This window comes from Protomyctophum parallelum, assembly GCF_964188405.1.
Source record: "Protomyctophum parallelum genome assembly, chromosome: 8".
NCBI lineage: Eukaryota > Metazoa > Chordata > Actinopteri > Myctophiformes > Myctophidae > Protomyctophum > Protomyctophum parallelum.
The window spans coordinates 23996756-24021820 of NC_139703.1; the positions used below are offsets into that span (position 1 = coordinate 23996756).

Here is a 25065-nt window from a genome sequence, read left to right on the forward strand (position 1 = left end):
GTATGAGGATCTGGTGGTCTTTGTATGAGGATCTGGTGGTCTTTGTATGAGGATCAGGTGGTCTTTGTATGAGGATCTGGTGGTCTTTGAATGAGGATCTGGTGGTCTTTGTATGAGGATCTGGTGGTCTTTGTATGAGGAACTCGTTCAGCCCATTGTCATTCATTCATGTCTATGACATTATGATGTAATGTATTTACTCTTTCTGTCGAAGCTGTGCCAGCGCCTGCGTCCACTTTAAGAGGCTGCTGCCTGCATACTGTTATTGTAAGGGTCGGCCATATCATTGGCATTAGTGCACACCGTTTACCTTTTGCCAGAAACGTGTAGGGAGCGATGCGAGACAAAGTCTCTTGTGGTGACGGGAGGTATTGCATAGCAACCGGACCAATGTTATTGCTGATGTGGGGCTCAACTAGCCTGGATCCAGCCCAAAGACCCCGCCCACTCTCTGAGTGGACTGCATCTCTTGGTCTGGTGTTGCACTGTGAACCTATATTATTTTCGGTACAAAAATGTATTATCCAATTAGAATCGGTGGTGGGGCGTGGGTCTAACGAACAACCAATCAGCGCCGAGTCCCGTTTTCAGCGTCATCATCACGCAGCGCAACACACATGAGGAAGAAGGGAAAAATCAACAACAATGGCTACTGGTGGTTGAGGGAAATTATAATCCCTTCCCCATTAAAATCGCTCAGACAGGATACAATGTCACACTGAAGCTTCAAGAAAGCTACAGTCTGATAATCAGGCTAGGGCTCAACCACTTCATATTTCATATATGGAGTATATGGGGGGGGGGGGGTAATATATACATTCTTAGCAGAGAAAGAAAGATAAATAAAAAACTGTTTCATTTGTTTTAGTGCAGGTCTCACTGTTTTTGTTTAGTTTGTTTGTTTAGACTAGAGGACTATGTTTATTTTCTCAATTGCTGTTGCTAGTCATTGTAACATTGCCCAGCTGTGGCAGGGGTTTAAACCTGAACCCTACCTGACTGCCTCAGATTCAATGAAGGACAGAACAAGGTAGCATGGAGCTGATGGAGGTTGAACAAAACATGCAGACAAAAGATGGACAAGGCATCAAACATGGAAAGATCAGAGCTTCAGAAGGTTTTAGCACCCAGCTGGGAGGGGTACATTTGTGATCTTTCTGCTTGCACTGTTGGTCTTATTGTTGGACTTGTTGGACATGTTTATGTATTTTTCTAATAGCTATGTAAGGTGTTTATGTAAGCTAAGTGTATTATATAATGGTGTTATATTATTACGTGTTTGAATATGGATTATTGATTTATGCATTGATGTGTGTATTTTATGCCTTTTTTCTTTGTAGTTGAGATCTGAATAAAACTTTTCAAACGGCTTTTAAAACTTTTCGGCTTCACCCTTTTATGGCCAGCTGGGTCCGCTACAGTCATGGCAGCCAGTTCCCACATGATGTTGTGTGGGAGTCCAGACTGCTCCAGACCGTACTGAATAACTGCTAGCTTACATAATGTCTTGAGGCTAGGACTGAAGTCTAAGACATACAAGTCATCAGAAAATGAATTTGTGAATTTGTATATTCCATCCTCTTGAATCATTTTGATTCCTCCAAAGAGGATGACACGATCACCCACCACGCAACAGCCCATCCCCCACGTCGGAGACGGGCCTTTCCCCTTTATCTCAATCTTCTTCCAGCAGAAGGTCACTGGACTGAATTTCCACATAGCATTACGGTGGTATCCAAATATGTACATCTCTCCATTGTAGGTAAAGGCTGAATTATTCCAGCGTCTTTCAGGGAAAAGCTCTGTAGGCGGTGTGTTGAGCCAGTGGTTGGTCTCGGTGTCAAACACTCTGATGGTCTTGTTGCTGGAGCCGTACTCGCCCCAAAAAACAAACATCTTTGTCCCGATGATGGTGGCAGTGGGATATGGTGAATCAGGTTTTGGATTTCCTCTGGTGTTGATTACAGACCAGACCATTGTGCTGGTGTCCAACTTGTAGATGTCCTAAGTGAGTCCAGTATGGTTATCATGAATAAACATGACCTTCCCCAAGACACAGGCTGAGTGTTCATACCGCCCCTTTGGAACATTCCCAGAAACCTGTGGTTTGAACCATGTGTGGGCGTCGACATCAAATGTATAAAGAACGTTGCCGTACCCTGGGCGAATATACCCTCCCCAGACATAGACAGTATATTCTATTAGCACAGCAGTGTGGCCCCAGTGCTTGGATCGAACCTCAAGGTGATGTTCTCCTGTTCCAGGCGTTACTGGGGTCAACTTCCTCCAGCATAAAGACACTGTGTTGAAGATATGCACATTAATGTGATCTCTTTCACTCTGGTTTATGCCTACTCCAAAGCAGTAGATCTCGTGTCCGACCACCACAGCAGCATGGTCCTTCCTAACTATTCCGACCACCACAGCAGCCTTTCAGATGTATCGTGCAGTGAACCATTTCACGCAGTAGCACCACCGTCAATAAGTGTTGACAGCTAATTCACTGACAAACTCCTAGTTGCAAGTCACTAACTGATGTTTAGTGTATCGGACAATCTTTTTAAAGAACAATTATATGGTTGTGATGTCATTGCATGATTATGTCATATTGTAAGATAGCTTATGATGTCACACAATCTGATTGGCCGTTTGGCAGCAATACCTAGTTATTTTAATATTAATATTAGAACTGTATCAGTATTATGACGTCAATCATCCATATTTGGGCGTATGGACTGAGAGAAAGAAAAACAGCCAGGTAACACCCGGAACCGGACTATTTGTGAAGAAGTGGACTGGCATTAATTTGGATTTAAGTATATCAGGTATGGAACTGCAGTCGCGTTTGGCCCTGCATTTTGGCTGCTCATTTCACCAAACTATATGTTAACGACACTGACCAACTGACCCGCCAGGTGGAGCCAGTTCCCCGAACACGCTGCCGCCCCCTTTTCGAGAGGCGCTAGCCCCTCCTATGGCCAGCTTTGTGTGTTTGTGTGTATCCCATAGCTATATGATTTGATTGGCTTTTATCCTCACATTAAACTAATAATGTGAGGGTAAAAAGTGAGGACGCCAAAAGTGATTGGCCGGAATGTGATGATGTATGTCTGCGTGAATGATGATGTATGATGATAAGAGCGCCCCTCTCTTCACACGAGTGTGATCTTTTTCCTTACTGTGCACGTTTTTCCCCTCCTGTACAGCTTTTGTCCCCACACGTCTCATATTTGCCATTGACAATGAATGGAGAAATTAGGTCAAATGTCCGCCAAATATGATGACAAGAGCGCCCCTTCACACAGGTGTGATTTTTAATGGGCGTCATAGCCCCTTCTATAAACAACTTTTGTCCCCGCCCGTCTCAAGTTTTGCCATTGACGATGAACGGAGGATGAACGATGAACGCCATTGACCTTGAAGGGAAAATCTATGTCTATGAGTAAACGAGCAAATCAGCTAACCTGCAATCACAGGCAACAGGCATTCTGATTGGCCAGTATGAGATGATGCATGATGATGTACGATGATACGACCTGATAATTGATAATAAGCGGTAAACAGGGAAGTGAACGACAACGCGCATGCGCGAAGAGCAAGGAGTATGGTGCAGAAGAAGAGGACAACAAAAAAAAATACATCTGAATATCTTTCTCTCGTTTGATATCAATTAAAATGCGCTATAGGACGTGTGTACACGTCCTTTGGATCCATCGGTTGGATTAGTTATGACGTTTCCACATCGTCGTACGGTCTGAATGGGTTAAGTAGCATCATGGCTGCCAGTTCCTATAACTGACGTCATGGCTGCCTTTGCCAGATCCCAGCCGCTGTCATTTGCCACTCGCTGCCAGTCCAGTTCCCGCCTATAATTCCAGTTCCCACCTCACACTAGTTGTTTCCGCCTGATGCCAGTTCCCACCTGATATCATGGCTGCCAGTTCCCACTTGATGTCGTGTGGGAGTTCAGACGTATCCAGACCGTGCAGAATGTCTTGAGACTAAGGACTGAAGGTGAGACACTACAGGTGAAATCATGATTTTTTTTTTTTTTTTGCTATTTTGCTTCCTAAACATGTTTTCTTTCAAACTAAAGCAAAATACACATTAAAAATACAGATTTAGATGTTTATTTTGATAATCCACCATCTCTATTTTCATGATTGGTTGTTGGTACAAAGGAAGTGACCATATTTGGATCAGACCACAGTCAGCTCGAGGTCCAGACCTTTCCAATGATATATGCCATTATATGTTGTATTTTACAATACAAATCTTTAAAGGCCGTTTTCTCAAAATTAGTTTTATATACCTAAAAACATGCCGAAAATTGGGTTTTTTATGCCTGTTGACACTATTTTCTGATTTGTGGAGTGATAATTAGAGATATCAAAATTTCTTTGTCTCTAATGTGTCAACAAAATGAAATTATAATTTTGAACCTGGCTTTATCCGATCTTCAGATTTATCGTCCCGAAATGTATGCAAATTAGCGCATATGACTAATTTGCATATCTAAACATATAATTTCAGAAAACTTGGAATACAAAAAATCTTAGTTTTAATATAAGTAATAAACTGGAGAAGTTTCATTGTGATAGCTATTATTTAACTTTTTTCCCCTATTCACCTGGGGTGTCTCGCCTGAAGTCCAAGATGTACAGATCCTCCCAGCGAAAGAGGACGACATATGATCTCCCAGCATGCAACAACAGCCCCTAACAGATGCCTTAGACGGGCCTTTCCCCCTTGGGCTCCACATTCTTCCAGGAGAAGGTCTTTGTATTGAACTTCCACTTTGAAGGTCCTGTCAGCACCAAATACGTGTACAGCTCTCCATTGTAGGCAAAGGCTGCATGATGAGAGCAATGTCTAGCTGTGCAGAAGGCGTGATGCTCTGCCGGAGGTTGGTCTCTGTGTCAAACACTTTGATGCTGTTGCACTCGACATTCAGGCCCCAGCCCCCCCTGCAGCCCCCAACTACAAACATCTTTGTCCCGATGATGGTGGAAGCGGCCGCGGGACCTGATGAAATGGGTGGCGGAGCTCCTCCACTGATAAATGAAGACCAGACCATTGTGGTGGTGTCCAACCTGTACATCTCATTGTTGCATTCCACTATTGTTGAGCAATGTTGTCCTCCATGTATGTACATGACCTTCCCCAAGATGCAGGCAGAGAGTGTCTGTACCTCGCCTCTGGAATAGACCCAGAAACCTCCGTCTTCAGCCAGACGCGGAAAGTTCTTACAACTGGTGTGGCTGTTGGCAGCCATGGCTGCCAGTTCCCACTTGAGGTTTGTGTGGGAGTTCAGACTGATCCAGATCGTACTGAATAACTGCTAGTCTACATAGCGTCTTCAGACTAGGACTCAAATGTAAGATTGGGTGTGAGGATGAGACGATCTTCCACTATGCAACAGCACATATCATACGTTAGACCCGGTCCTTTCCCCTGGGGCTCAGCCTTCTTCCAGGATAATGTCCTGTTGAATTTCCACAGATTATTGAGGGTCTGTCCATCTTTGCGACCACTAAATATATGTAGGCTACAGCTCTCCATTGTAGGCAAAAGCTGAATGACTATAGCGTCCTTCTGGAAGAGCATGTGCAATTAGCTTAAAGATGACTTGACTCCTTCAAAACCGCTCTCAAAGGGCACCTACGGACGGCTGCAATTCGAAACTGGCCCCCGTAAAATCTGAATCCCCCCCCTCTTTCCCCCTCACTGTATACTTTATTTTCCCTTTTTACCTCCTTTATGATGAAATCCTGTTCTGTTCTTTGACTAGAAGTGTCTATTTGTACGTCTCTAAATGTTTTGATGAATTGAACATGGTGGACCCTCTTGTAAACAAGTGTAATGCTTAATTGGGTCGTCCACTCAGTTAACATTCTTTGTATTGAGTTTGTGCTTGAAATGTACTGTAATTCTGCAAACTGTTAATACATATTTCAATCAAGCAATCAATTGTAGATCGGCTATTTTTGGTCTATACTATATGTCATTTGTGAGCAGCCCAGACAGTTTTCAAGTTGCTTTATTCAGATATTGATATTCATTTTAACATGCAGACAGGCTCCATAATCCCTATACTGTCCCCACTGAGAAATAGGCTACCCGAGTCGTCCCCTTTTGATGAAACACAAGAATAGGCCTATATGTGCCGCCGGCCTGGCGGAGACAATAAAATAGTAGAAGACTGCTACCTGGTGGCCAAAAGGAGTATCCTCCGTCACGGATGACTCTCTGGTCAGAGAGTCATATATAGGCCTATCCTAATCCATAATACTGTGTCGACTAAAACACAGTAAGGCCCCTATAGGATACATTCAAGATAATCTGAATCTGTCAAAGCTTGACCAAGTCATTTAGTGATTTATACATATTGTAAATTGAGCACCAGATTGATGGTGTGCGTGACTAAGTGGCCACTGACTATAGTGGCCTGTTGTCATTCCAGCTATAACTCCGAATTTATCCTAAATAGCATATAAATAGACATAATCATTGTGTGTGTGTGTGTGTGTGTGTGTGTGTGTGTGTGTGTGTGTGCGTGTGTGTGTGTGTGTGTGTGTGTGTGTGCGTGTGTGTGTGTGTGTGTGTGTGTGTGTGTGTGTGTGTGTGTGTGTGTGTGTGTGTGTGTGTGTGTGTGTGTGTGTGTGTGTGTGTGTGTGTGTGTGTGTGTGTGTGTGTGTGTGTGTGTGTGTGCGTGCGAGCGATTGCTTGATTGATTGAGTTAATGTACCCCCTGTTGCACCGTTGCATCCGCAGCAGTTCTCTGTGCACACCCCCTCTGTTCGCATCTCATCCATCTCATCAGCACACACAGGAAATGCACAGTTTCGTTGCGTGATGTCGGCACCATAGGCTATATGTCGCGGTCTCGCGGTGGCTATACATGTTCGTGAGTTGCACAATTACGCCAATAATAGGCTATTGGACAGCATTTTGTAATACAGTGCATTGTAGGAGTTTCTATATCATGGAGAATTACTGAAATTGAACTCTCCATCCTCAATTGAACTCCATCCTCAAAGCTAGCCGAAGCCGATAGTTAAATAAAAGCAACTACTGTATAGTATACTCAGTAGCAATTATACACACAGAAAGGGACAGAATTGGATCATTTAGAGGAGGAAAAAATGAGTTCTGGGACTTTGGGACTCGGTCCAGACATTAGTCAGGAGGAGTTGGACTTTTCGGACTTATTTTTGTACCCTGACAATGATTTTCCTGATGCTAAAGGTGAGTATAGGCTATTAAGCATTTACTAATAGTGATATAGAGCAGTGAGTGCTTCTATTATAAGCATTTACTAATAGTGATATAGAGCAGTGAGTGATTCTCATCTGTTTTTTTTATTTTTGATTTCAACTAAGGACCCCCAATTATATTTTCATCTCTGGTGTATCAGTAGCCTACCAGAACTATTTTGATGAGAAACTCTGATCAAAATAGTAATTTTGAACATTATGTTCTTTAAGGTGATGTGTACATTTCAAATAGGCTACTAAACAGTGAATATCTGTCAGTCCGCTATAGCATGGGTCCCCATGGAACCCCCTCAAAGACATCTTGCAAGTCTTTATTTTATAAATGTCTCATAAAGTAGCCTATAAAGTTATATTTATATGCAGAACTGTATAGGCCTATATATAGGTATAGGATATCGTATATTTCTATAGGATGAAGTTGTAGTGCTGGTGATTGAACAGCTGCACACCTGGGCAAAAAAAGGAAACAAAAATTGGTGCATATTATTATTATCATCATTATTATTATTTTCTTTATTTTTTTTTACAATGGAAGATGGTTCTAATTACTGATATGTTTTTTAATGCTTTGTGACATTATTTTATGATAGACATATTATACTGTACACATCATTACTTTCATATGAATTTTCTCAAGATATTATCTTGGGAGAATTCATATTTAAACCATCAGCTTAAATATGAATTCTCTCAAGATTGATGTTTGTGCATTATAGAATTACATGTGGTAAATATTAAAAGACATGGAACCTTATATTCCCTTGTAAACAAAATAACAATTATTATTATAAAAATAATTATTTAAATTACAGAATTTGTTTAAGGTGGTGCTCAAATGTAAGCTGTGTGGTGTGGTGCGTAGGGTCCTAACTGTCAGATACTGATGCTGGCTAATGAGTCATGAGTCATCATGTCATGGTGAAGTGGGGAACACCACACAGTTACCAGTTATTTTAGGAACACGTATAGGAGCGTGTGTAAGCACTTTGGGCTATTTTAGAACAGTGTTTACAGAGCACCTTGTCAGTTTTTTCTTTTTTTAGTATAGTCAAGTTGTTTACTAAAGTAAAAGTATCAATACTGCAATGCAGAAATAGTCTGGATAATGAAAATGTACTTACTTAAAGTGCAAAAGTATTGCCTTCAAAATAGTATACGCGGCATAGTATATAAGGCAGAATGTCATGTCTAAAATGTGTAAGTCTTTTGAAAATGAATAGGTAAATGTATGTTTTGTAATAATAATCAAATAAAATCAAGTAAAAAATTACAAAAGTTTTCAAATAAATGTAGTGGGGTAAAAGTGCAATATTTGCCTCTGAGATGTAGTGGAGTATTAGTAAAGGTACTGGATATTGGAAATACTCAAGTAAAGTACAAATACCTGAAATGTACAATTTACAGTTTAAGCATTTAGAAGACACTCTTAATCCAGAGCAATTTACATTAAGCAAGAACAAAAAATGGCAATATACATACAAAGTAGTTATCATGAATCATACGTAAGCTAAGAATGTACTTTTGAGAGAGGAGAGGGGAGTTGCATCACTCAGTTCACACGGGTGTGATTTCTTTTTCAAGGATTGAATTTGTAAAATTAAATTACCAAATCATTTCTGTCCTCAGATGACCCTGCCGATGCTGATGCTCTCGACACTAACCGCCCGCCTACACTGGGGGCGCCGCACAGCCCCAGGGATGACATCTCCGGCTGTGACCCTCCAACCACCCGTCAGCCTTTCCCCTCTCATAGCCCTACGGATCACCTCCCGGGGCCCGGGGTAATAGGGTTGTTTGACTCCCTGACGCAAGCCTCCAGACCAGGGACGATCCCAGCCCCGAGTCCCAGGATTGAAATCACTCCGTCCGGGGACTCTCTCAACTCATCACAGCCTTCGAGCTCCACGGCCCTCATGGGGGACTACAGGGAGCCGCTGTGCATGCAGCCATGCGTGAGCCCCGCTAGCAGTAACTCCTCCACGGGCTGGCAGACGGAGACGTACTACTACTCCCCCCTGGCTTCTCCTTGCATCTCCCCCGGCGGAGGTGCAACCAGCAGCGTGCAGGGATGGTCTGCCTTGGACCTCTGCCCAGGCCTGCAAGGAATCCAGACGTCCTCTGCCCACTCCTCCCCGGGACCGTCCCCTCGCAGCAGCATCACAGAGGAGACCTTCCTACAGCCACGGCACCAGCGAGCCGCCTCCCCACACACCCACCACCACCAGCGATCTCGCTCGGCCTCGCCCCAGGGAAAGCGCGCATACGATCAACGCTGCAGCCCCGGCCTGCAGGGGGGCAGTAGCCCCGCCAAACAACGCTCGCGGAGCCCCAGCCCCGTTCCCTCCTCCTCACCCCCTCGCGACGACCAGGGACCCTGCCACCTTCCCCACTATCGGGCCCGAGCGGAGACCCCGCAGCTCCGAGCCTCTTCCCCCTGCACAGGGGAGATGCCGGGCGACCTTAGATCCAGCCTAGTAGTATTAGCCCAGACGGTAACTCCTAAGCTGGTGCGATCCAGTGAGGACGGCTGCTTGCGTGAGCGAGTCCAGAGTCAGGACTGCAGTGTGTATGGAGAGGGGCACACTTCATGGCGCCCTGAGCAGGACAGGGGAGGCGGGTCAGGAGCTGAAGCTAAGCACGAGCCCCCCCTCTACATTCTCCCAGCTCTGTGGCCTCAACGTCACCTGTTCCTGCATCGTCACCACGGAGCACTCAGGTGTGTTGCAAGGTCCTTTTAGTTGCTGATTGAGAATTTATTCTTTCTATTTAGCCAAAATAAAATAAAATAAAATAAAAAGTAAAGTAAAGTAAAGTAAAGTAAAGTAAAGTAAAGTAAAAAGTAAAGTAAAAAGTAAAGTAAAAAGTAAAGTAAAATAAAATACAGCTTTCATAGCCACCATTTTTCTCTCCAGACAAAATGTTTACTAAAATGCTGCTCCTCTTTCCCAATCTCTGCCTCTGTCTCAATCCTTCTCGTCCTCTCCTCTTTCCCTCCCACACCTGTACATACATATAGTGGGGTTCCCCCTCTCCCAGACCTGGACTGGACCCTGCCCAGTCAGTCTGTACATACATATAGTGGGGTTCCCCCTCTCCCAAACCTGGACTGGACCCTGCCCAGTCAGTCTGGACAGTATGAGCTGCAGCTCCAACAGCAGCCTAGATCTCACCACAGAGCTCACTATGAGACGGAGGGCAGCCGGGGAGCCGTCAAGACTCCCAATGGAGGACACCCAGAGGTTCAGGTATTACATTGTGTGTGTGTGTGTGTGTGTGTGTGTGTGTGTGTGTGTGTGTGTGTGTGTGTGTGTGTGTGTGTGTGTGTGTGTGTGTGTGTGTGTGTGTGTGTGTGTGTGTGTGTGTGTGTGTGTGTGTGTGTGTGTGTGTGTGTGTGTGTGTGTGTGTGTGTGTGTGTGTGTGCGCGCGCGTGCGTGCGTGCGTGCGTGCGTGCGAATGTTTAACTAAACATGTGCTTATTTGTTTATGCATGTGTGTAGTTGACTAAAAGCTAGACTAAAGTGGAGTTAGCATGAGAGAGAGAGAGAGAGAGAGTGTGTGTGCGATGGTATTTCCTGTCTGCCTGTCTGCAAAGCCCGAAGCGATGCAAATGAATCAACCAGCAAATCCAGATCACTTCATCATCACACACGCAATTGTGAACACATCGGCACTATAATTACATTCAGTGTAGTGCTCTTTGGCAGGATTTTAATCACCCCCCCACATAACGCCGGTTACATTATTTCTAAATTATCGCTCTGTCAAAAACACTGTGGTTTGCAATGTGTTGGGGGTGTATCCTGCCCTGTCCCTGAACAGGGGTTCTCAACGTTTTTGGCCGGAGACCCCCGGAAATGCTTTGGCCATGTCTCGTGGCCGAGATTGCATCCTATTTGGCTTATAACTTAAGTAAAATGTTACAGGGAATGAATAGGGACAGAGCCCTGACGCCAATCCATGCTTCATATATCTATGCTCAATTATGCTCAATATATATTTTCTAAATTCACTCCAAGAGTTGTCTGACTGAAGTACTTTACCAGCTTTATAACGCTACTACTGGCTGTTTTGACCCCATAGCCAGGAGGGATGGTTGTGTCGGTTGCTATCAAGGGGCCAGTGAGGCTCTCCGACGTTGAAGGACTGGGCCCTAGTGGTAAGAGGCGGGACTGCAGGCGGACCCGTGGAAGTATGATGCAGCTGGGCTTTAACATTGAGCGCAGATCAGTCTCTATCCTTCTTTATACTCTATGGTTGCTATACCCCCATTAACAGTTGCAGCCCTGTTTCCTTGTGCTCGTGTCCCTCCTCACCAGCTTCGTGGCTACCGTGGCAGCACTCCGCTGGCTCTGCAGGTCTTCATCGGGACGGCGGACGAGGGGGTTCTTAAACCCCACACCTTTTACCAGGTCCATCGCATCTCCAGTAAGACCGCCGCCACCCCCAGCACAGAGAGGACGGTCAACGGGACCACGGTGCTGGAGATCCCCCTGGAGCCAAAAGTCCACATGCGAGCCGTGTAAGGACAACGGAGAGATTCATGGATTACCCAAACCTATAGAACACCAAAAGTTGTCATACCGTCACTAATGTCGGGTATATTTGAGCCAATATAAAAAATTCCACTATTTCTCGTCAAAATGATGATCTGTGAAAAATGTGGGTACCGGTATATTGTTTTAAAAATATTAAAGAAAAAGAAAATGGAGCTGGGAACTTCACCTTTGGTCCACCCATTCTTGGGACATGTGAGAATGGTCCAGTCTAATACACAGTGGATCCACCTATTATTTGTACACTGTAAAAGCCTTAACTTGTACAAATGTAACCAAATTGGCCCTTATGGGTCCATTTGGAGTTACAAATGGTAAATATTATCACAGTGGTTTTCACTGTGCAGTTGCAGCCATACATATATTGTTGGATACCATTATGGTGTGTAGAATAAGACATTAGAGTTAAGCGTGACGGTAATCTAAGGACACATGGTGTGTTTTTCACTCGGCAGGATTGACTGTGCGGGCATCCTGAAGTTGAGGAACGCCGACATCGAACTCAGGAACGGCGAGACGGACGTAGGGAGGAAGAACACCTGCGTGCGCATGGTATTCCGTGTCCATATTCCAGAACCGGAGGGACAGATTGTCTCGCTTCAAGTGACATCTCATCCGATTGAGTGCTGTAAGTGGGGATGTCCCCGATCACGTTTTTCTTTTAGCTCCCGATCCCGACTCCGATCATTTGATTTTGAACATCTGCCGATACCGATTTTTCCCGATCTGATATTTATATTTTTATAGAACACATATACACAATAGTACAATATCCAAAAATCACAGACAATATCCAGTCTAATATCATGATATGGATATAATATTGATACTAGGGGTGTCCCGATCACGTTTCTTTGCTCCCGATCCGATTACGATCATTTGAAAATGTGGATGTGGACAACCCTAGCTGTAAGTGTTTTACTTCCCGCTGAGGTGAACAAGCCCTTCTTCTTAAAACCTTGCCATTTAGTCATTTCATCTGACGTCACATAAATTATGTATTCCATTTGAAATGTCCGGTTTTAAAGTTCTCTGGTTGAACAGAACATTGTTCGACAATGTCTATCGCATGTGGTTGTGTGTATGGACCACAGTGGAAACAAGTCTTTGGCTTTGTCGCGATCATTCATTTGGACTTTTAACGTACCTAATGTACTTTTAAACTGTCACCCCAGCCCAGCGCTCATCCAAAGAGCTCCCTGCTGTGGAGACACAGGACCTGGATCGCTGTTCTATACTCGGTGGGCAACAAATGGTCCTGACCGGACAGAATTTCACATCCGACTCCAAGGTCATATTCTGTGAAAAGACACACGGTAAGAAATAGCCAATTTAAAATGGTAAAATAATGATGTGAGCTGGGCTAGTTACTCTACTTTTATTGTACGAAGTATAGGCAACAAAGTCTTATGCACAACTGTATTCTCTGAGGCGGGTGCGTAGGCAGGGATCAATGTATTCAGAAGAATGCACAAAGACCCGCCCACCGTCTGCACTAAATTCTATAAATAAAGTTTGTATTGAAATTGCACTTCATGTGCATTCTTCTGAATACATTGTACGAAGTATAAAATATAAGTGGTTAATAAATAAGTAAAATATTTTTTGTCAATTCATTGGTGGTATAAAATAGGCCTAATAATAATCTATAGAATAATCTGTAAGAAAATAAGCAGCCCTACTTGATAACATAACTGTAAGATAATGCTGGCTTGGCATAAATCATTTTTTTTCTACATGGAAATATCACATCTCTTTATGACTATAAGTGTGCCCACAGCAAGATGTGTGTGCTTTGCCTTGGTAGCAGGATAGTTAGAGTTCTTTCCCTGTATACAGGTAATGCAAAAAGCCTCTCGATGCAACAGGATGTGGTTAGACTGACAGTGCAGAAGCTATCCTCTTTTGGAGGCAAGAGTTTGCGTGGGAATGAAACCCGACACCACGGAAGTGTGAAAGCAGTTTCACATGCACTGTCTGTCTTTACAAACATGGACTGTAAATGCAACGCGTCAACCCTTTTGCATATGAACAGTTTATTATGAACGACTGTTGGTGCGCAAACCTTGTATGTTTCTAATCTATTTATTATTTAGTCAAAAGCTGTTGACTGTGCAACCAATAGACAGATTTGTTCTTTTTAGTTTTTGGCTTTTCTGCCTTTATTGAAGAGAGACAGGAAAGAAGGAGAGAGAGAAGGGGAGAGACATGCAGCAAAGGTAGTCATGAACGGGACTCACAACGCGCTGTCAGGCCAAAGCCTATAATGTGGCATGCGCTGCCCTGGACCACTGGCCCCAACCCACAGACAGATAAAGCCTATAATGTGGCATGCGCTGCCCTGGACCACTGGGCCCAACCCACAGACAGATAAAGCCTATAATGTGGCATGCGCTGCCCTGGACCACTGGGCCCAACCCACAGACAGATAAAGCCTATAATGTGGCATGCGCTGCCCTGGACCACTGGCCCCAACCCACAGACAGATTGAATCACCGTCAAGCTGGAGTCCCTATTTTGGGCATGTCACTCACTATAGGCAAAACCGGTTGGTTGATGCGATGTGTTATATATGCGGTAGTTAGGTTTGTTACTTATATGCATGCAGCATGGCAATGTCATACGACCAAGTATAAAATAGGACATTCATGAAAAAACGAAACGAAAAAAAAACATCAAACCATAAAAAGCTGAAATCTGCAGATACAATATTTCTTACCGTGACTATGTATTAAAGCCTATTATGCTGTATTCATTCTTCAGATGGACAGCAAATCTGGGAGGTAGAAGCTACTGTGGATCGAGACAAAAGCCAATCTGTGAGTAAATATCTGGCCACCACAATGAACGCAGACATTACAGTGCTGGCATGTTACACAGAACATTACAAGGAACCTCTAACACTGTTTGTGTAATAGTTACTTATTATTCAATTAAATGCACTAGACTGCATGGTGCCCGGCTGTAAAGCACAGAGTCGGACGGTAACGATGGAAAGTAGGAGATCCATGCCCCACCCCCACGGCTATGCCATTCCCCTTGTACCCGTGTCAGAGTACCCGCTCCACCCATCTGTCTGTGTCCCTTTTATGCCCATATTAGGGAGAGCCCAAATCTTGTTGTGATGTCAGAACAAGCCAGCTCCATATATGGAGCCTGGGCAGGGGACGGATTCGACACCGGGCACTGCACTCCCTGCGGGGGTGTGCGCGTGTGTCGAATTTGAAGTCGGTGGGGTCGAACTGTTACATGCATACAGACGTACACATGTATACACACACACACACACACACACACACACACACACACACACACACACAGAGACGTGGTGCATTTATAGATAAGATAGATAGATATACATTGAAAGCGTGTATTTTCATACCGATAAAGAATTGTCTCACACTGTCATTCAAAACAAAAGGTACATTGTATATACATATATACACATGAGAATGATAGTGGGGTCTGGGTCCTATCAATATTCTGACACAGAATGAACCAATTAACCAAAAGATAATTGATGGAACGACCTCTGAATATAATTCGATAACTGCAGCCCTACTGTATAGGCTACATTATGACTATAGCTTATCTATGCAGGTATACCGTAGCTTGATCCATTGTTTTATGCCACATACATAGAGCGTGCTGTTTGTAGAGGTGCCTTCGTATGGAGACCCGGGCATTTACCACCCAGCCAAAGTCAACTTCTACGTCATCAATGGGAAGAAGAAGCGCAGTCAGCCTCTGCACTTCACTTACACACCTCTGATAGGTAATGGGTCTACTCTTTCTTCTACTGTCTACTTCTACTGTCTACTCTTTCTTCTACTGTCTTCTACATGCAACCAAACTCTCAGAGTTACTGAAACCGTAAGGGTCCATTTGGACCTCCATGTACACCAGTTCTTCTCTGTACTGTCGGTGGGGTCACCTTTTTTTAAGTGGTGCAACCACTTCTACATCCACTATGCAATGTCCGTGTAGCTGTGTACCTGTTTGTGTGTGTACCTGTGTGAGCATGAGTGGTGTGCGCATGCGTGAAATTGGAACGAGAGAAGTATGTGACATGGCTGCCACCTGCTGGACGCAAACGATACAGAGAAGAAATTGGAACGATACAGAGAAGAAATTGGAATGATACAAATTGGAACGATACAGAGAACCAATAGACAGGAGTTGCACCACTTGGTTCACAATGGTGTGATTTTTTTATAGCTCTGGACCGCTAGCATAATCTCTGCTGTCTGGAAGAAACCACTTAACTCCAAAATGTAAATCTTTATATTTTTAAAAACAATACAATACCGACAGTAATTTCTATTTCTTCTTTTTTTGTTTTGTTACATTACTGAACTCAGCTAAGCTATTTTATGTTCCATGAGACCACATGTAAGAGACTATATCAAGCCCTAATTATAGGGATATTTAAATGGTGATACATTTAACAAAGGTGATTTATTTATTTATTATTAATTGTGACTGTAGCTGTAACTGCTCCTAAACCATCTTCATCTGGTGCAAAATAAGACAACGTCCCAACTGATATCGAGAGGGCTTTTTATTTATCCCAAGCGACAACGTGAAAAACTGAAATCACATAACAATATTATTTTAAATACAATGAAACATGAAATATGAATGTCCTTGTTGTCAATCCTGATGTCCGTATTATATAAACAACACAATGAAATGTACACGAACAATTAAACGATACAATGGCAATATAACTTTTACAGACACAAACAAAACAACTGGGAACATACCGTATGCGCCTTCTGCACAGACTTTTAGGAGTTCAGTTAAGTTCTTGTTCTTTTTTATATTATTTTCTTTCTTATCTTTGTCATGTCGATCAGACTCTGACATGAAAGAGCTCCTCTCTTCACCTCTGCTCTGTTTGTTCTGCCCAAGACCCAACAGGTGATTGAAATGAGGTGATTAGAGCAGGTGAGCCTAATTCAACCTGCCCATGAACCAGACAGACCACAAAAACAGAGCACAGTAGATGGCACTATATCACCATGCATTTACCATAATGTATACGTGAACATTATATGTGTGTTTATTTGGGTACATATTATGTACCCAAATAAACACACATATAATGTTCACATATACATTTTCAGAAAGGTGAGCAATAAAATAGAATATCACAAAATACCCATTGCTGGGACAGCTACAGTAGCTTACAAATCAGAGAGGATCATAAGGCTGTCCGTTTCCCTACGTACTTTGCTACCATGGACAGCTGCTTTGCTTTCCCTTGGTAGCCTATACAGTGGCAAAATAAAAATACTGAAAACGCCAAGACTTTTTTAATGTATACCAGACATTACCAACGTGCATCAATTATCAAATAACCACCTCATGTTCCAATCTGTTTCCCGTTCGACATGGGAAACCGATTGGAGGATGCCAATGTTAGACCACATTCGTCTTCCAAACTCTCCACATATTCTCTCTGGCGACTGTCTTATTTTTCCACTTTCAGCCATTAAAGCAGAGCCAGTTGACGACTACCAGTTCAGCTCATTTGGCCACTTAGCGCCCCGGTCCCACGACCCGCCACCCAGGACGTACTACCACCACCTGGACAGGGATAGCCACCCTCAGGTCATAAACGTTTCTCCGACACCAAACCATCTGGCGAGCCTGGACCCAGGGACCCATGGGTTGGTGGTGGTACCGCACTTCCCAGAGGACCCATCCGTCTACCACTCATCCAGAACCGGTGCTCCGTGCAACAACAGCCCAGTCTTCTACCATAGTGTGAACACACATTACAACAACATGGGCAGTGCCCTCCTCAGTGGGTCCCCTTCACAGAGGTTCGACGCGGGGCTGCAGCCGCGCCACTACCCGTCCCTTGTCTCTCGGCTGTCCGCCGCTTCCGTCCCCAGCTACGGCGTCGGTGTCGGCGTGCCCGCTCCGTTTGAGAGCTACCCGGCAGCCACACATGAGAGACACCAGGGTTACATGCTGGAGACAGCAGCCGGACCTCTTGGAAAGTCACCGCCTTCGAGATACGCGGTCCAAGATCAAGGTACGGCCTTTACCGGGGCCGACATGTATGGAAGCCGGCCGCCGACTCAGAAAGCTGTGGTTAACGACAGACGTGATGATCTGAATCCTGACACGGTCACGGTCAAGCAAGAGAGCCATGACCATGCCTACCTGGAGGATGGTGAGTAGATGAAATAACGTTGCTTCCTTTTTTGTGACTAAATTGTTACCTTGGTGCCTAGTGTCTGCAAGCTCTTCTCAGGCAATGTATCTCGACTGGCCTGTCGCAAGGACTCTCTTTAGCCTCTTTACCGTTTTACCCATTCTGAACGGGAACCCATTTTGGTGTTAGCATCATGATATGCTTTAGCTATTGAAAAATAGCAGATCTACAAGCTCATAGCGCGCCACCGAGTGGCGCGCTACGAGCTTGTAGGTCTGCTATTTTTGAAAAATCGAAGAACGACTGACATTTTTAGAATCTGATCTCAGGTCAGAATGGGTTAATCAGACCAGTGTGTGTCCAGTGGAAACCTCGTATGAATCTGATCTCAGGTCAGAATGGGTTAACAGATCCATGACGTTCCTCCAGTACAGTTTTGTGTGTCAGTGTTTCTGCCTGACAGTCAGAACCATTGAACGGTTATGCTGAGACCCTGCACTCTGCACCACGCTTACTAGCAAGGTCACTGAGGTGAATATACAGCGATGCTGAGACCCTGCACTCTGCACCACGCTTAGCAAGGTCACTGAGGATGTGAGGAATACACATATATTGACTGCCACAATTGAAAGAGGGATGTATTCACATGCTTTTGTTCTTGCTTAAATGTAAGTCGCTCTGGATTAAGAGCGTCTGCTAAATGCCTAAATTGTAAATTGTAAATTGGATACTTTTACCACTGCAGATGCGGAGTTAGCATCCCTATAGTGTGTCAATTTGAAAATACTGCATGCGCAGGCCGACAAACACAAGTACAACATTATGGCTTCAAAACAAAGTCCAGCCAGGCTATTCTGTCACCGTTCTCAACTTGCCTGTCTCTCCTCACTGGGAGGGGGGGGGGGGGGGGGGTCGTGCACAGAGGCCCTGTTTGCTGTGAAAGAGAGTTTCCATTTACACCTCAGTGATGTAGGCCAGGAAGAGGAAGTATAACCAAATGCATGCAGAAACTGCCCTGCCCTGAGGGCCGCGGTAGAACGCACGCCTACACCCCATAGCGGAGTGTGTGTGTGTGTGTGTGTGTGTGTGTGTGTGTGTGTGTGTGTGTGTGTGTGTGTGTGTGTGTGTGCACTGGCAGTGTTTATGTCCTTTGTACAAGGTATTCCTGTACTCATTATGTGGACATACATACACATTTCAAATGTGCGTGTGCGTGCGTGCATGCATGCTTATTATAAATTCCATTTACCATCAGACGCAAACAAACCAGAATGCTGTGTTGCGTGTTCATACTTTCCCTGAGAGAGTATACAGTATATGATTTATCATGAAATATGTGTTCCTTTTCTCTCTTGGGCAGGCCTCTTTTGTTAAGGAGAAGTTGTGTCCTCAGGGAGACTAAGTTGGTTTACGGGGCGGCGGTGGCTCAGGGGTAGAGTGCCTGGATGGTAACCGTAAGGTTGCCAGTTCGAACCCGGGCTCCCCCAGAGTTACTGTCGAAGTGTCCTTGAGCAAGACACTGAACCCCTAATTGCTCCCGATGTGCTAGTTGGTGCCTTGCATGGTTTCCGCTGCCATCGGTGTATGAATGGGTGAATGTAATGCACAATCTCTGTAAAGCGCCTTGGATAAAGGCGCTATATAAATGCACCATTTACCATTTAATACGGGCTATAGTTATACAGTATGAAAGATGGTAACTGTGAAGTTGCCCGAACGGCCAAGGCTCCAAGAACAGAAATTGTAGTTGAGGGCGTTTATTTTCCCCAAACTCCTCCACCAAAGTCCAGACACTTGTTCAGTGCAATAATCCTCAATAACAAACTAGATTACAGGCAACAAAATAAAGAAATTACCAAAAGATAAATAAATACTTGGGCAACACTGCTTAACAAAACCCAACCAGGATGAGCGCTCTCTTCAGGCTGTACCTTGATCACACAAGGCCCTGTAGCTCTCCCTCAGGGATGTTATTTGTGTCAATAGCCACATCCAACTAACTTCTATCCCTGGCCTGCAGCCTCCCTTAAATAGGAGTGGATCCTACCACAGGACACAGAATCAATTAGCACCATTTCTTCTCAATAAATACTTTCAATATAAATACTTCCATAAATAACACCTTGAATACAAGTAACCTAAACATTCTCAATAATGCGTTACAATTAAACAAGTATAAATCAGCATGTAAACTCAGACAATAATAAGACAGCATAAGAAACACCCCTCCCCTGCCTAGCACTTGGCCCCTTCCTAAATCAAGGGCAATGCCACCAGCAGTGCAGGAGAGACAATTAGCAAACAATCAGTGAACACAGTTTTCCATACACAAGTTTAAAACATTAGTCCTTGCATGTTATAGAAGGAAGGTTCATGTGTCTTTGTATATAGGGCACGGGTTGCCCCGTGACAGTAACAATCATGCTACAATACCTCTAAATGATCTAAAACAGGTGTTGATGAGTCTATCAGCAGTCATGTCGAGGAGAGACATCTTGTGGTACTTTGAAGTTAATGCAACAGTAGTTGCGTGCGTGCGTGCGTGTGTGCGTGCGTGCGTGCGTGCGTGTCAATTCTATTCTATTCTATTCTATTCTCTTGTCTTGAATCATTACAGTGTCATAGTAAAAGCGTGTTGTAAATTGTGTCCAAAGTGAAGAACAGAGGAACTGGTTAATCTGTCCCTTTGATGTGTTCCAGTGAATGACATCATCAGAAGAGACCTAAAGGACTACAGCGGAGAGCGGTCGTAGAGAAGTGGAGTTGCCCCTAGCTGATGTTCGCAGCTTTCAACTGGTAGCCTAAGCAGTTGAACAACAACCTCAGCATACCAAGAGATGTCATATTAATGAGGACACCAGTGCTGTTTGTAGATGCGGATAATGGAGAGGAGAGCAATCCAGTCTGGAATTTGACAACAGGTGATACACTCGACTCGTCTGTGCAGTTTGTTTTGGCACTGTGGATGTGTTAACAACAGTCACACTTTGATATTTGCTGGCCATGATAGCTGCCACAATGATGTATAATTTAGTACCAATGCACCTATTTCATTTTCACTCATATGTTAGCATTTTGGAGTCTGGGTGTGTAAGAACATATGTCTAATATATTAATAAAACTACCACCTTCATACATCAGTACGTGTCTTTGTGATGAGGAGGAAACCAGACTTAATTTTGGGTGATTTTTCAAACGATATCCAGAAACAACCGCTTGGGGGCGATGTTTTCAAAGTAACCACCACATCCATGGAAGCGACACAAATATGCAGCAATGAATTGAGAAGCAGCAGTGAGGGCATGCATGTTCAGGATGTTTGTAACAGTAACATTCTTAGAGGCACTTTTTCCTATCTATTATCAATCAATCAATCAAAACTGTATTTGTATAGCACAGTTCATACAGCAAGTGCAACTCAATGTGCTTCACAGTTTACAAATATAAAAACATTAGAAAAAATAAAGAAAACATTTTAAAAACATTAAAGATAAACATAAACAAGGATAATGATATGAGCTAATTAAACGCAATGTTAAAAAGGTATGTCTTAAGGTTTCTTTTAAAAATGTCCGTGGATTCAGAGAGCCGCAGGTTAACTGGCAGGCTGTTCCACATTACAGGACCATAATGGCTAAAGGCTGCTTCTCCATGCCTTTTATGTTCTGCACGACCTTTCACGTTTCATTTTGATCATTATGGCCAGAGGTGGTTTAACCAAAAACCGTAGGGCAGGCCTTAGCCTATACCTACTCAGGTCAAAAGTGATGATACTGACAATCTGATATCTGTTTCCATTTGTTAAGGCTGGCTCATGGGCCTTAACAAAGAGGGGAGACCAGAAGGAGTTTAAAGCAGAAAAAAGTGTTTTATTCAATAATTAATTAATAAAGGTAATCAAATCATTCATTGTAACGTTCCAAAAGAAGCTGGCAGGGAACACTGCCCAATTAACAAAAGGTAACCAAAATTACAGTTGCCCTGGTGTGGCTCTGCAGCCTCTCTCAGCAACTGGTACCTTGGAGCTTTTAAGAAAAAAGGTTAGGACATAATGCAAAACAGATCATGAACAGGATTAATTGCACGGGGCCCTAGATGAGGCATTTTCTTTTCCTTTAATATGGCGGATGTCCAAGGTGTATGACTGATATCTGATATACTGACCATGATGACGCTGACCTTGATAGCCGCCCTACTGACCAGTCTGACGCTGACCATGATACTGATACCATGGTTAGTATCATGTCATTATCACGTCAGTATAGTTGTGGATCAGGTGTGCAGGTATATAAATGGTAAATGGTGCATTTATATAGCGCATTTATCCAAGGCGCTTTACATAGATGTGCATTACATTCACCCATTCACACACACATTCATACACCGATTGCAGCGGAAGCCATGCAAGGTATACCAACCAGCACATCGGGAGCAATTTGGGGTTCAGTGTCTTGCCCAAGGACACTTCGACATGTAGACAGGAGGAGCCGGGATTCGAACGGCCGACCCATGGATCATTGGATGACCTGCTCTACCTCTTGAGCCACAGTATTGATATAATAGGGGGCCTATATCAATATCTGATATTTGGAAACCGATGAGATGTCTTCTAAATGATATCTAAATGCAAGCAATTTTAATTGTGTATTGTGTAATACACAATTAAAAAAAGCTTGCATTTTAAACACTGGCCGAAACCAGTAAGTTAAGTAAAACAGTTAAGTAAAACTAAAGTAAGTTAAGTAAAACAGTTAAGTAAAACTAAGTACGGGTAAGTAAGTTAAGTAAAACGAAAGCAACACACAAGTCTCTGAAGTCTCCCTGAGAGAATGAAACAAGCACGCATTTTAATATATAGTCACACATTGATTTGACTTTTAATACTATTCCTACAAGTCTCTCTGGGAGTATGAAACAAACAGGCATTAAAATAGAGAGAAAAGGAAAATGTGAAACCAATGTTGCATTAATACTAGTCCTATTCGTACAAGTCTCTCTGGGAGAATGAAAGAAACGTGCATTCACAATAAATAAAGTGAAATCAATGTTGCATTAATACTATTCTTACGCTAAATGTAACTTGAGTGTCTCATTAAATTGGCCATGGATTTTCAAGAGGTTCTGAAACTTTTCCCCGAGTCAAGGACCCCTCAAATTAACATGTATTTGGGAAAAGGGACCCCCCCCCCCTGGAAACCTGGACCCCACTGCCCTATACTATAATATGCTTACTATGACTAATAATATTTTTACTTTTTCAAAACAGTGGGCAGGAATTACCTGGGAGGCTGGGAAACAGCCAATCCAGGGATTTGAAATACTGGCCAATCCTTCTGTTCACACACCTGCTCAATCTATTAATAACATTGATATTCTGAGGTGATCTGAGGTGATTGAATACTGGACAACTCACCCCAGTGCTTGCCCGTTTTTCCTCCCGGGATTTTCACCAGTGAGGGGGATAACTTTGTAATAATTATGCTATTGGCTGTTTGTATTATTTTTGGAAAAATATAAAAAGATACTCCTGTGGAAAGGCTATATTATTTTACTTATATTGACCCTATAAACAATTCAGTATATATAAGGTTTAGGATATGTAAGGTTTTGGTCACTCAAATGGTACTTTATCAGATAATCCCCACATATCCTACAACAACTTCTGTGAACAGACTTCACTGTAGTAGCTTTTCATCAATTATATTTGGCTGTCTGCTGTCATGAAAGTTTATAGTTAGAGAAATTCAAAGTCCAGCCGTCTGCTGTCCAGCCTCTCCCACCCCTCACTGGGGAAGATTCTGGGAGGAAAACAGAAACGGGGTGAGTTGTCTTGTTACCAGGCGATTGAGTATGTGTGCATACGTGCCGTGCAGGTTTATGGTTTTAGCATTAGGATCTACACAAAATACGCACACCAGGACACACAATTATCAAAACACGTTTTCAAATATAATTTATTGCACATTTAAGATCAAACATAAAGTGGCACAATACCCATTTCAATCCTGTTTACATCGAAGAAGAAAAAAGAAACAGACAAAAAATAAGTAGTCCTTACAAAATGCTCACATACCTTCCATTCTGATAATTGTCTGTTTTAACCTTTTGTAACAAAAATGGCAAAAGAAAGAAGACATAAAGGTTGCAGGAATGCCGGACGGAAACTGCATAGATTTATTTAAAAAAAAACAGACGCTGCCATCGCCTATATGGCACAGAGAATCCAATTAGACCTTGGCTTTTATGCTTAATTTATAATCTGTCGCATACGACGGTGTCACACTCGATCTACAAGCATTGCAGATCGGCTATTTCTGCGACATCGTTGTATGGGGCATAGATGGAATAATGCTCCACTCACACCCATGAGGCCATTGTCTCCCATTAAACTGAAGGCCGGATTATGGCTTCCCAAGAAATCTTGTGATCATGGCTGAAAGGGGACGTACAACGTGTTAAGCAATGCCATGTTGTGAAGTCCAAGCCTAATTCCAGCAATTCATGGATTTACGAAAGTAAACGATTTCCCCCAAAACATGACATGATGCGCCGCACAGAGTCGAATGTAAAAAACGAACCCAAACACAATCCCTTAAAGGCTCAGGTTAGAGTAGCATTTTCTTACATGTAGGGCAGCAGGCGTGCGTTACTAACCCTCCCACTCAAAGTACAGTTTAACCGAAGGAAAAGAAAATGGAAAAAAATTACATGATAGTCACAGTCATTTGTTTCAGATACTATTTACAACTTCATCTGATTTCTCTCATTTCACAACCTTAATTGTGAACTCCTTTGTCATAATGTTCGAATGTTCACTTTTTATAGTCAACCCGCATCATGAATTAAGTTATCAGCATCATTTAATCAAATTTCAGAGTGTCAGAGAGCTAAAAAGCTCAACAACCACATACTACCACCCTTTGTTATTGCTGTATGGTATGTCTCGTGATAATAAGTGTCCATATAGCAGATCACGTTTCTCTTTGAATAGCCTGCAGTTGTGCTATATAAACGGGCCTTGCTTAATGTAAACCGTGAGCAGTTACAGTATATGTACAGTACGACA

General features: G+C 43.3%; 1 protein-coding gene across 1 annotated transcript; it reads left to right on the plus strand.

Annotated features, from left to right (window-relative positions):
• Positions 1–9070: 9070 nt before the first annotated feature.
• On the plus strand, positions 9071–20752 carry nfatc2b (nuclear factor of activated T cells 2b; the record flags this gene model as incomplete). Its single annotated transcript, XM_083771082.1, has 9 exons — positions 9071–9993; positions 10294–10522; positions 11594–11796; positions 12286–12458; positions 13006–13146; positions 14594–14649; positions 15473–15605; positions 17325–18017; positions 20700–20752. Coding segments are annotated over 9 exons (2604 nt in total), but the record flags the coding sequence as incomplete, so codon positions are not given.
• Between the last annotated feature and the right edge of the window lie 4313 nt (positions 20753–25065).